This window comes from Onychomys torridus, chromosome X (assembly GCF_903995425.1).
Source record: "Onychomys torridus chromosome X, mOncTor1.1, whole genome shotgun sequence".
NCBI classification, from domain to species: domain Eukaryota; kingdom Metazoa; phylum Chordata; class Mammalia; order Rodentia; family Cricetidae; genus Onychomys; species Onychomys torridus.
Window position 1 is genome coordinate 53,990,762 of NC_050466.1, and position 13,939 is coordinate 54,004,700.

General features: G+C 40.9%; 1 protein-coding gene across 3 annotated transcripts in view; it reads left to right on the plus strand.

The window, feature by feature from the left end:
• Nucleotides 1–13,939, plus strand: part of Clcn4 (chloride voltage-gated channel 4) — a 65,607-nt gene that overhangs the window by 36,809 nt on the left and 14,859 nt on the right. For all 3 annotated transcript variants that reach the window (XM_036174422.1, XM_036174424.1, XM_036174423.1), the window contains exons 7-11: nt 5,527–5,733; nt 5,842–5,922; nt 7,009–7,554; nt 10,705–10,891; nt 11,842–12,240. In XM_036174422.1, the coding sequence (XP_036030315.1) occupies nt 5,527–5,733; nt 5,842–5,922; nt 7,009–7,554; nt 10,705–10,891; nt 11,842–12,240 (1,420 nt within the window). The remainder of the gene's footprint in view (nt 1–5,526; nt 5,734–5,841; nt 5,923–7,008; nt 7,555–10,704; nt 10,892–11,841; nt 12,241–13,939) is intronic.

Below are 13,939 nucleotides of genomic sequence, written 5' to 3' on the forward strand. Positions count from 1 at the left end.
TCACACATGTTAAATTGCCCCCACATATGTAAATGCTACAATAAATAAATATTTCACATATTGAAAAACTTTGTTTGCTTGTGGAAAGTGGGGGCTCACAGCATTACAGTTTGTGAGAACTAAGGTGGGGTATATTCCCAAATCAACAGAAAGTGGTCACAGCAGGTGTAGACAGCCATGGCACCCTAGCACAGGTGTGAGATGGCAGATTAGAGGCATATAGAAATGCACATTTAGTGTTTTCCTAGACAGCTCAGTTCAACTAGAGACACTTTTCTGCATTCACCTTGTATTTCTCCTGGGAGAAATTATCTGTAAGCAGTCTGAAAATTTGCACTATGCTTAAATTCTCTGATGAATGAATAGCATGGGTGGCATTTTGCATTTTAAAGCAAGTATTATCTTGGAACTGACTGTTTTAACACTCAAAGCCTAAGGCATGATGAACAATAAAAAGGATGGATAATTATTACTGTCCCACTTCATGATCTTACTGTCTACTAGTATGCATGTTTTTACTCAAGCTTTTCACCAAACAGGAAGATGGCCATTAGGGATTTTAAAACAGCAATAAAATGCACACTGGATCAATCCTTGACTCCTTTCCAAGAACCAGCAATGAGTGGTTGCACTGGTGATCTTGTAGACAGATGTGTCCCCTGTCTTTGAGTAGCTGCTTGAATGTTTCTTCTCCACTGTGGACATCTTTTAAAAGACATTTTTATTTATTATTACATTGTGTGCAATTATGTGATGTACACGGTTGAAGTGGGGCTCTACACATGCCATAGTGGCTGTGTAGAGATCAGAGGACAACTTTGTGGAATCAGTTCTCTCCTTCCATCTTTATGTGGGTGCTGGGAATTGAACTAAGATCACTACGCACATTGGCAAGAGCTTTTACCTGCTGAGTGATGTTACTGACCCCAAAGTAGATACTATTTTTGGTGACAGTTGCACATTCAAGTTTCTTATGTGATAAAATGACATGTGACACGGATAATACTCATAACAGTGATGTCAAGTGTAGAAAGTAAGAAGTGAATGGATACCTTAAGTATAGGTCTATTTATATGGCAGCCGCAGGTAGCTAAAATGAGACAACCTATGTGCTAACTTGATCAAGAAATGCAATGGAATTATTGGAAGTGGAGGGGGAAGAAGGAAGGTTCTGCTGGTAAGGCAAACAGAGCTTCCAAAGATATCTGCCCTTGTATTTCTTAAACGTGGTGGAAAGTATAAGAGCACTTGCCCTACCAGCACTCTTTTAGCCATATACAATTACTTAATAGAGTCATTTCTCTGTTTTCAAAGTACTCGTGGTAGTCTGAAAGTTTTATGAACCAATGGAAATTTCACAGTTGAGGTGGGCTGGTATGAGTCAGCAGCAGCAATGCCTGCAATGTAAGTGTACTAGAGCTGGAACTCCTTCACCTAGGAAGACAGAACCAACTATGGTTCTTGAAGAAGATGGACAAAGTTGAAAAGTTTATGTAAATCCATATTTTTTTGTGTATGAAAAGAAGCTTCTCTGAGTCAAAAGCCAGATCACTGTGGAAACTGACTTAAAGTAGGGATTGGGGCCATGCTACTTTACATTAGCAAAGGTATGGGCTGAACTGCTTAGAAAAACTACTGTGTCTTACTGGAGTCATGTGATCTGCTGGAATATGTTGTATGGCAGATAACACAAAAGCAGACTTTGAACACAATGTACATAGGTACATATTCACATCACTTTATGATGCTGAGGATGAGACCAAAGGCCTTGCACTTGCCTGGCAAGTGCTCTGCTATCGAGCTGCAAACTAGTCTAAAGTCAGTTTTCAAAATTGTTCATCCCTCTAAGATTTTCTTCCACAATATTTTGATTATTTAAAATGAAAATCTCTTTGGAAAAAAATTTTGAGGCAGGTTCTCACTATATAGCTCTAACTCTGTGGAACTACAATGTAGCCTTGTAGCTAGAGTTTTCCTGCCTGGCCCAGTCAGGACAAATCTTTCTTACCCGCCAGTCCCACAGTCGCTCAGACCCAACCAAGAAAGCACACAGAGACTTACATTGTTTAGAAACTGTATGGCCGTGGCAGGCTGCTTGTTATCTACTTCTTCTCTCTTAAATTAACCCATTTCTGTTAGTCTATACTTTGCCACATGGCTTGTGGCTTACCAGTGTCTTTACATGTTGCTTTTCATGGCGGTGGCTGGTGGTGTCTCCTCCAGCCTTCTACTTCCCAGCATTCTCTTCTCTCTTGTCCCGCCTATACTTACTGCCTGGCCACTGGCCAATCAGAACGTTATTTACACAGAGCGATATCCACAGCATAGCCTGGGCTGGCCTTGAACTTTTATCAATCTTTTAATCTGTGCTTCCTTAGTTTTTCCTGGGATTACAGATGTGCATCACTATAAACATTTTAAATGCTAATTTAGAGAATTTTTGTGTAATAAATGCACTGTGTAAGTTCTGTAAAGCACATTTGAAGATGAACTCTTGAGCTGAGAAGATAGCTGTGCAAGTATGAGGGCTTGAATTGGAATAGTCAGCATTCAGGTACAAGTTGAGCTTGACTACACATCTCCATAGGACCAGTATTGTTGAACAGAGATGGGCATATCCTGTGAACTCACTGACCAGTCAGCTTAGCTGAAATAGTAAGCTTCGTGCTTAGTGAGAGACCCTGCCTCAAGGAATAAGTAAGTAGACAGTGATAGAGAAGATACCCAGCATCTTCCTCTAGTGTGTATAAGTGCATACACATGGGTGCATGACCTGTGTGCATGCACCCACATACCACACATACATGCAAGTAAAATAAAAGTGAACACTGGTGGTTTTTTAGACTTCAGAGTTTGGAGAAAACTGAGTTCCTCTTGGAACTCCCAATTCCAAAAAGCTGTGATTGTTCACTACCACCTGGACAAGAAATTGCATCCTCTCAGAACTTAATCTTCACTGATTTCTGTTCTTCACAGAAACATTCATACAAACATTTATCAATTGGAAAGAGCTTTGGTTTTAAGGGTAACACCACCTAGTAAGAGTCTCTGCAATATATCACTAAGGCCCTGCTTGCTTCAGTCTCTATCAATTCAAATTAAAGTAATTAGATTTGGGCATCTCCCGGGAACGAATTTGCCTTCTTTAGTTCTTAATTTGATCACGACAATTTTATAAAATTATTTTAAAGAATTACAAAATAACTATTACATTGTTCAATTTACCACATGTTATTGCTGGCAAAGGCTCGGGTAATTTAGATGCTTGTGATTTTCTAAGTGGTATTATGCTTTTAAAATGTACCCCAGGGTATAAATCCATATTAACTAACTGACAAAAATTATAGATATTTTTATTTGAGGCAACACAGAAGGCTAGATTATGGTAAGCATAATCAGACATCCGTTCCATACAGAGTTCTGATATCCCCAAAGCACAGGCTCAATTAGGGCAACTACCACTAGTTAAATACTAGTTTAACCACCACTAGTTTATCTGAGTAGTTAAATGCTAGTTCAAGAAACACTGTCGGACTATAGTTAAGAGTCCTGTCACATGTTCTGTAGGAAGGAGCTCACAGAGAATTTTGGGATCTCTTTCTCTTGCTCTCCTCTCTTTCTCTCTTCCCTCTCCATCTCCCTCTCTCTATTCTCCTCATTCTCTTTTTCTCCTCCTCAAATTGAGAAATAAAAAAATGATTATCTGAGTGACTCTGTGGTGTACACTACTAATCTCAGCACTTGGGAGGTGGAGGCAGGAGAATTACGTCTGTTTGGCCTACATAGTAAGATCATGTCTTAACCCTAACCCATTAAAAGGCAAGAGGTCTCTATCAAAATCCTGAGATGAAGAGTCCTATACAGTCCTTTGAAATGTGAGGATTAGCCCATTCATAACCTCCCCAAGTCAACAAAGTTGATATAATAAACAATACAAGTAAGCATTGAAAAAACAAATTGTGTTTCAGTGATGACCCTTAAATATCGAGAACTTAGGGATATTTGTGTTACTTTCTATGGGAGCAGAACATTTTAGAATCATCTAGTTGTAAAATTCCCTTTGCCTTGGCTGCATCTCTGGGCAATTACATTAGATATCTGTAGGGAGCATTAGGCCTTGGTTAGATTTCTGTAGGGAGAGCTACTCCTTGATACTTTCTAGTTCTCCAGGTGATCCTGATGAGGTTGAGAAGTATTGTGTTGAGTGTTTGAGAAGTTGTTTTACTTGGCTGAGTAATGTCCACAAGAAAACATTTTTATGTTATGTAACTGACATTGAAAAGGGAAAACATTATTCTATAACATAGCATACAATTGGGAAAACTGGCTGGGAATTTGATTAACTGACCTAGTATGTCATGAATCTAATCAGGGTTTGAAAGTTGCTAGCTCAATGGTAACCATTCACTCTTTTTTAGCTCATTGTGGCAGAGGTTGGAGGTAGAAAAGTATTGAATCACTTGGGAGAGTGGACTTCAGTATATAAAGTCCATCATAGATACTGGCATCCAATTGAATTCTAGGCAAAAACTGAAATGTACTTGTACTTGTAGGAATAAAGCCATTGTTTGGCATTGACAAAATGGAGCAAGTCTGCAAAAGAGTAAGATAGTTCTTGTACTCAAAAGTGTTTTTCATATGAGACAATAGGAACAAGGTATACGATTGATATGTATGGAAACAGCATAGTGAAATCCATTATTTTGTATGCTAAAATTATATATAAAGAAATCTATGGCTGGGCATGGTGGTGCACACCTTTAATTCCAGCACTGGAGAAGCAGAGGTAAGTGAATCTCTGAGTTCAAGGCTAGCCTGGTTCAGGTAATGAGTTCCAGGACAGCCAGGGTCACATAGTGAGACCTCCAGTTCAAAAAAATAAAACAACTGTGGTACTTCCAATATACACCCTAACTGCAAAACTTTTATAAGCACCTAATTAAAATGAAAAAAAAATCATTAATGTTAGGTGGACCAAAAACAAACGAATGGAAAACTTACTTTCGTTGTTGTAATTGTTCTATTTTGTTAATTACTGGTGTTAATCTCTTTTTTATTTTTGTTTTGTTTTGTTTGTTTTTCAAGACAGGGTTTCTGTGTGTAACAGCTCTGGCTGTGCTGAAATTTGATTTGTAGACCAGACTGGCCTTGAACTTACAGAGATTCCCCTGCCTCTGCATTCTCAGTTCTGAGATTAAAGGTGTGTGCCACCACCACCCTGCTTGGTGGCTTGGTGTTAATCTCTTACTGATCTTAATTTATGAATTAAACTTTAATATGGTATATATACAGTTTGACATAATATGGGTTTCAGGAGTCCATTGGGGATCTTGGCATGTGTCTCTATGAGTAAGAGGGCTACTGTAATAAGACACAAACTTTTGCTGGTACAAAATTCTAGTCAAAGGAACTGAACGAGCCTTCCATCCCTATGATTTAGTGAGTCTTGTTCAGAGCCATTACAGCTTCTTTCCTAGCCATGGACCAATGTTGTTCATTCCCCTCACTCTCTGTCTTCTGTTGCAGATAAAGACCATTTTGAGTGGATTTATCATCAGAGGCTACCTGGGGAAATGGACGCTGTTAATCAAGACTGTTACCTTGGTACTGGTTGTGTCTTCTGGCCTGAGCCTTGGGAAAGAGGGGCCACTTGTGCATGTGGCTTGTTGCTGTGGCAACTTCTTCAGCAGCCTTTTCTCCAAGTATAGCAAGAATGAGGGCAAGAGGCGTGAGGTGAGCCAGCTCCCTTTTACCTACAGGAGACATAACTTCTTGGAGTCCCTACGTCATCCCACCTGCACTAAAGTCCCCAGAGCCCATCTCTGACTTCTCGATTTGCAGGTGCTTTCAGCTGCAGCAGCTGCTGGTGTCTCTGTGGCCTTTGGTGCTCCCATAGGAGGTGTGCTCTTCAGTCTGGAGGAGGTGAGGTGGGGGAGAATGGGCTTTTGTGGTTTTGAGTGGCCAGAAATATGGGGTGGCTGACAGAGCACAAAAACCATTGAACAAGCTTCATGCAGTAAATTAAGGAACACAATTTCTGCTGTTAAAATGTGTTCACAGGTACTGTGTTCAATATTGGCAATATAAAATTTGTGGAGATTTCTAGTGTGGGAATATAAACCAACTAGTTTCCAACTTGGTTTTGGAACCTAATGGACCATTCCAGGGGTTAACAAACATTCCTCTGAAAAGTTCAAGAGAGTTAACTATGTAGGTTTCAGGGTCCACACACTTTTTGTCACAGCCAATTGACTACGTCCTTGGAGCAATATCCATGAGTAGACATGGCTATGTGGCTGAAAACTTTCTTTATGGACTTTGAAATTTCACCTTTATTTAGTTCTTATGTGTCACAAAAACTTTGATCTTTTAATGAATATGTCAGGTTATAAGTAGCTACTTTTGTTCCCCTCACCATTCATAAATATAAAAATTCTGCTGCCATAGAAATATATTTTCTGGGCAAGGAGTTGACTTGTAGGCTAGAATTTTCCAGCCCTTTATCTGTTCTGTTGTTCATACAATAAGAATTATTGAGTTTGGGAGGACTTCTGTGACATGAACACTATTATGAGTACATGTATTAATTTTTATCATTTTTGTGGTGTTAGGGACAAAACTCAGGTTATTGAGCACCCAAGCTTTCTATTTCTCTTAAAAACATAGCTGAAATTCATTTTGATTAAAGTTATCCCATTTTTGTTATTTGTTTACTAAGTTTTGTAGTGCTGGGGATTGAACCCAGGGTCTTATGACTGCTAGATAAAAACTGTAACACCAAGCTGTATCCAGAACTCAGCTGACCAGTCTACATTTAGACATTAATTCCCTTAAGTGTTATTGTTGGTGCTTTTTGGTCACAACTAACATAAACTGATAAAATGAGTAGCATATACTTTTGATTTTAGTCTGTGTCTTTTATATCAAGTGCCAACTGCTTACCCAAGAGAAAAGCTCTGAGCAGTCCTTTCTTTGGTCACTCTCTGATTTTCTATTTGTTTGTCTCAGGTCAGTTACTACTTTCCCTTGAAAACCTTGTGGAGGTCATTTTTCGCAGCCCTGGTGGCGGCCTTCACACTGCGCTCCATCAACCCCTTTGGAAATAGTCGCCTGGTTCTCTTTTATGTGGAGTATCATACACCCTGGTATATGGCTGAACTCTTCCCCTTCATCCTGCTTGGAGTCTTTGGGGGTTTGTGGGGAACCCTCTTCACACGCTGCAACATTGCCTGGTGCAGGAGGCGTAAAACTACCAGGCTGGGGAAGTACCCAGTGTTGGAGGTCATTGTGGTGACAGCCATCACTGCCATCATCGCCTATCCCAATCCATACACTCGCCAGAGCACCAGTGAGCTCATTTCTGAGCTGTTCAATGACTGTGGAGCTCTTGAATCCTCTCAGCTCTGTGACTATATCAATGACCCCAACATGACTCGGCCTGTAGATGACATTCCAGATCGGCCAGCTGGAGTTGGGGTTTACACAGCAATGTGGCAGCTGGCCTTGGCACTGATCTTCAAAATAGTCATTACTATATTTACCTTTGGCATGAAGGTAAGTGAAGTAGAAAGAAGTAGGGGAGGGCATGTTTTTCTGGGTACAGCACATTGTTCTCCAAAACAAAATTACGATTTGAAGAAGAACACTGACCTTTCTTGAATGTTCTCATGTGCTTAGTCTTCTCTTAATCAAAAGGAAACAGTTCTCTAAACAGCAAATGTATGAAGTCGAGATTTTATTCCCATTTTCTTTCTCAGTTTTTTTTTTTTTCAAAGACAGGATCTTTCTATGTAACTCTGGTTAGCCCAGAACCTGCTATACGTAGACTAGACCAGCCTTGAACTCACAGCGATCTCATTGCCTCCCAAGTGCTGGTTAATAAACAAATTAAAGGCATATGTTACCACATCTGGCTATTTTCATTTTCTAGTTGAAGAAGCTGTAGGTGGATTGGTCCAACCCAATTTGTAAGATATTTATGGAATACAGAGCTGGATACCAAGTCACCTCATTGCCTTCTTAGAAGCATAGGTTTACCTGCTGAGTGGGTGATGGCAGATAGTGGACAAACAAAGCCCAGTTTGGCTTCCATTTCAGTCAGTAAACATCCCCTGAGAATTGTCTGTATCATGAGCAATATACTAAGTCTGAGAGGTACAGAGCCCAAAGCAGAATGCTGCCCTTGAAGGGTATATGGTTCTGGAGAGACATACCCAAAGTCAGCATTTAGAGACTCTGTACTGAGCAGCTTACACGCTACATCATCATCAGGGCAGCTTACACACTACATCATTATCATGACTGCACAGAGTAATTGCTTCCCTGTCTGGATTTAGCTAGGCTTATGGCATGGACTATTTGCATACACCTTTTCTTGATGTCTTTTGAGAGCTGTGGATAACAGCACATGCTTCCATTTTTGGAGAAAAGACAGGTTCTTTCATTCTGTTTGAAGCAGTATTTTAACCCTGCACAGCTATTCATACCTCCAAGGGCACTGAGACATTATTGCTTTCTTTTTCTCTTTCAGATGGTGTCTCAATGTTTAGACCAGGCTGTCTCTGAACTTGTTGTTCTCCTATTCCCTGAATGCTGGGATTACAGATGTTAGTGCTATGCCTGGCCAAATTGATCAATTTAAAGTAGAGAGTTCATTGTCATTATGTACATCTACAATACAGCATAGTCATTGTGTATTTAGATTCAGAAATTTTTATTCACCCAAAGACACTGTATTAATAGTTACTCTCCATCCTCCCTTTCTCTAACCCTTGCAGCATAAATGTGTTCTCTGTCTGTGGATCTACCTATTCTGGACATTTCATATAAATGGAATGGAATATGTGGCCTTTTGTTTCTGGCATCTTTCATTCATCATTGTAGTTTCAAGGTTTATCCATTGTACCATGTTTTAATGTTTGCTCCTTTTATTGGAGTATTTCACTATTGTATTTCATTCTATGTATTTTCCACATTTTCTTTATCCATTCATCTTTTGATGGACATTTAGATTGGTTCTACTTCTTAGCTCTTGTGAATAGTACCATTATTTCTATTTAAAACTTACCAGAGCTGGATGATGGTGGTACATGGCTTTAATCCCAGCTCTTGGGAGGCAGAGGCAGAGGCAGGTGGATTTCAGCGAGTTCAAGGCCAGCCTGGTCTACAAAGCAAGTTCTAGGATAGCAAAGACTGTTATACAGAGAAACTGTCTAAAATAAAAAAAAAACAAAAAAAAAACAAAAAGAAAACAAAAAAACAAAAAAACAAAACTTATCAGAATATACCATTCATACAGAGTTGATTGCAACTTAATGAATTTCCGCAAACTATGTGTGGTCATTACTATTGTGTGTTATTCTACAAATGTTTTCTTTTTACAGATTCTCAGAAATGATGATTTCATAAAGCACAAGATGTGTAGAACTCATTAAGTAGATGACTCACCCTTAATCGTCAATTCCTATCAAAGGAGTTTGTCTTTGTGTTCAAGGGAAATGCTATCCCTTTGTGCTTAATAAGAAAGGCCTACTTTGAAGTTAAGGGGGATTCCATGATTGTGGACTAAGGGAAATTCAGAGAGACAGTTTCTTTTCTTTTTTTCTTTCTTCTTTTTTTTTTTTTTTTTTTTTTTGTTTTTTGAGACAGGGTTTCTCTGTGTAGCTTTGCTCCTTTCCTGGAACTCACTTGGTAGCCCAAGCTGGCCTCGAACTCACAGAGATCTGCCTGGCTCTGCCTCCTGAGTACTGGGATTAAAAGCGTGCGCCACCACCGCCTGGTGAGAGACAGTTTCTTAAAGATCATTCCAGACTCTAGAAATTGCCCAGGAGGCTGCTTCCTTCCCTTCAGTGAGGTTAAAAATCTGTCTCCATCCTCAGATTGATGGCTACTGGGGGTGGTGAGAAGAGCAGCTGCTGTGAAGTCTATAAGCTTGTAGATTCTCATTGAACATGGGAAGTCAGGGCTCTTGTAGCATATGTATATTCACCAGCTAAACCAAAATATGTTTTCATTCATAAAAGTAGAAAACTCACTACTACCAACTACTATTATGCCACAGAGTATGCTTCCTTGCTGGTGCTAAGATGGATGGAAAATATTCTGAATGCTTCTTGGAAAATGTGTTTAGTCAGGAAAGGGAGATTTTTCTCCTCTCTCCCTGATAAGTGTCCAGCCAGCACCCTTTGAAGAGGGTACTAAGTATTTGAAAAGCTTTTGGGAGATCCAGGACAGCTATGGTAACACAATACACTCAGTTTCTTTATTTTACCTGGGAGCAGTTGAAGGCCTTTCTCATCTATTCTCATGCTGTGGCTTGACATTTCATTTTCAAAGCCAGTGTGAATGACACATCTAGGGGAGTGAGAAAGTGGTGAGAGGCTCAAGTGATAGATGCTGGTTTAGACCGTTATCTGCAGTGAAGCTTATCTTCTTTAATGCACAGCAGGCAAAAGGGCTGGCTTTTGAAGGAGAGGAAATGAAAGTATCAAACTGTGTTCTTTTTGAGTTGCAGTGGAGTTCAACAAGTAAGCTACTGAGCAGGTCAAATCATTTGTCTCACCTTTTCCCAGCTTGTTTTGAAGAACTGTGTCTCCTTTGAGGACCCAAGCCACATGCAAATGTGTGTGGGTGGGGGGACTTGCACTCTCCCTGGGACTGGGCCTCCTTATCTCAGGCTACCTTTTCTCTGTATGCTCCTTTGAGATTCCTTCAGGCCTCTTCATCCCCAGTATGGCTGTAGGAGCCATGGCAGGTCGGATGGTGGGAATCGGTGTGGAGCAGCTGGCCTACCATCACCATGACTGGATCGTCTTCAGGAACTGGTGCAGACCTGGAGCGGACTGTGTCACACCAGGGCTTTATGCGATGGTGGGAGCTGCAGCCTGTCTAGGTACAGCCATGGGTGGGAAAGGAAGCAGGCAGGATGCTGATCTACCTTAGAGGTCACACAAGAAAGAAGAGATGAATTTGATCATTGACTTCACTCTGGATGAGGTTAGGCTATCCTCTGGTAACAAGCAAATTCGTATATCTTGGTTGCTTATGTCTTGTTCAACACACACACACACACACACACACACACACACACACACACACACACACACCTACATTCACATGTTAGCAGATTTTCCTCTGCCCAGTCATTGAGAGCCCAGTCTGATGAAATCTCTACTGCCTTACAGCAGCACCATCTAGAATATGGCTTCTCAACAATGGGTGACTTTGCCTCTGGTGATATTTGGAGACATTTTTCCTTGTCATAACTATAAGTGGCACTTGTACATAGTGGGTAGAGGCACAGGGGCTGCTTAGCTTTCAAGCATAGCACCTTCTTGATAACATAGAATAGCCAGGCCCCAAATATCTCATGTGCTGAAGTTAAGAGATCTGCTTTAGGTTTATTGGAGTAGGATTTAGTTGGAATTGCCTTTGAATACCCAGGATTTCAAAGCAAGATCCTTGTCCAACCTAATATTCTTGATAATCTCCCCCAACGTCTTGGCTTTTGAATTGCTTGCAGCCAGGAGCCTGGATAGTCTGGTAGGATCTACTTATCAAAGGGCCAGGCATAACACCTGGGAGAATAGACACCCACGTTCCTCATTGAAGTGGAGCTCCGTGTCAGGCAATACAGGTCCCTGCTGCAAGGCTGGGTTTAACAGAGCCTGAGTATCATGTGGGATTGACTCCATGGAACAAGTAGGAGAAGGAAAGAAAATTCCCATTAAAGAGTCTGCTTGGGCTGAAATGCTGGTCTGTAAGCATGTCTGTTTGCACAGATCACACTTTCATGGGGTCTGTGGCTGAGCTTTCAAATCCCACTGTCCTTTTCTGTTATAGGTGGAGTGACAAGGATGACAGTGTCACTGGTAGTCATCATGTTTGAACTGACTGGAGGTCTGGAGTACATTGTGCCCCTGATGGCAGCCGCTGTCACCAGCAAGTGGGTGGCTGATGCCTTTGGGAAAGAAGGGATTTATGAAGCCCACATCCATCTGAATGGGTACCCATTTCTCGATGTGAAGGATGAATTCACCCACCGTACTCTGGCCACTGATGTGATGCGGCCCCGGAGGGGAGAACCACCATTGTCAGTGCTCACCCAGGACAGCATGACTGTGGAGGATGTGGAGACACTCATCAAAGAGACAGACTACAATGGCTTTCCTGTGGTGGTCTCCAGAGACTCAGAGCGCCTCATTGGCTTTGCCCAGAGACGAGAGCTGATATTGGCTATAAGTGAGTACAGACATGGAGGCTCTCACCTTTCCCTCAGAGGCTAATGGTAGCTTTTGTGGCTCTAGAATCAGCACATGGGTCCCAGGGAGTTCATTAAGTCAAGAGCTTCCTTGACAAGCCCCTGATATGTCACTCAAGTCTAAATGGTTAGTCCTAAACCTGTGCTCATATGGGCAACATTAATTGGAGTCAATAGATTATGTGTGCATTCATATGTATATGCATATATGTAATAACTATGGAAGAAGAGAACATGAAATTTAGAGGAGGATATGGCAGGGAAACATAGGGGGAGTTGGAAGGGGAGAAGAAGGAGTAGTAATTATGTAAATACAGTGCAATCATTATGATTATGTATTTGTATATACCAAATTCATTATGATTTAATGAAAAAACATTTTAAAAAAGCCAGAGTCTTCCAAGTTTTTGGGTTTTTTTTGTTGTTTTGTTTTTTGGTTTTTGTTTGTTTGAGACAGGGTTTCTCTGTGTAGCTTTGGGCCTTTGTAGTTAGAGTTTTCCTGTCTGGCCCACAGTCAGGACAAATCTCTCTCACCCGCCAGGCCTATAGACGCTCAGAACCAACCAAGTAAACACACAGAAACTTACATTGTTTATAAACTGTATGGCCGTGGCAGACTTCTTGTTATCTACTTCTTTTATCTTAAATTAACCCATTTCTATTAATCTATACTTTGCCACGTGGCTCGTGGCTTACCAGTACCTTATCTCTTTCTTGTCATGGCAGCTCTGGCAGTATCTCCCTGCCCCAGCCTTCATTTCTCAGAATTCTCCTCTCCCTTGTCCTGCCTACCCTATCCTTCCTGCCTGGCTACTGGCCAATCAGCACTTTATTTATTTTAACCAATCAGAGCAACACATTTGACATACAGAACATCCTACAGCATGCCTTTCCTGGAACTCACTTGGTAGCCCAGGCTGGCCTTGGCAAAGAGAAATAAGGTGCCTCAGAGGACTGAAGTCTTGTGAACCTCAGGATGTAAGCAGTTGCAAGGACCAGTGTAGTCTATTTTCACACATATTACAAACACCGTGTCCTGCCCATTAGCAGTCTTGCACCATGGTCTGTGAAATACCCCTATATCATATGGGAGACAGGTCTCTGGCACAGCTTTCATGCCCGTGGGACATTGTTATGTTCCACCACATCTTCCAGAATGTTCTTGCAGTGTAATCACGAGACCTTCCTCCTGCCTGACTGCTGATTACCTCACTGTGAACACCTCTTCACCATGCTGCTCTTTCATCCTCTGACCCTTTGTTCCTATTTCCCAGGCACTTCCTTTTCTAATTTTAAAACCCTTTACCCATACTAAATAGCTTAAAATATATTTAAGATATCTCCCGCTAATGCTTTTTAAATGTTAGTGTAGATAAGCACTGCCTTCTAACTTTAATAGTTAGCTCACACAGAAAACAAAGTTTGAGTTTACATTTTAGCTACAATGGCAAATTGCTGTGTGAGTGAGTTGAGATGTTTCTCTTTATATAGGTCCCATCTCTGAACAGGGAGGTGCCTTGAGGGGTAAATATTGCCTAACAAATAATAAGATCATTAAAAAGTTGTTTAAGTAGGGTTGGATTTGTTTTAAAATAATATAATCAATGGCCTTTAAAATGCATTCAATCCCCCCAAATTCTTTTATGCAAAGGTTGAGTTTAGAAACTGAAGTAATAAATG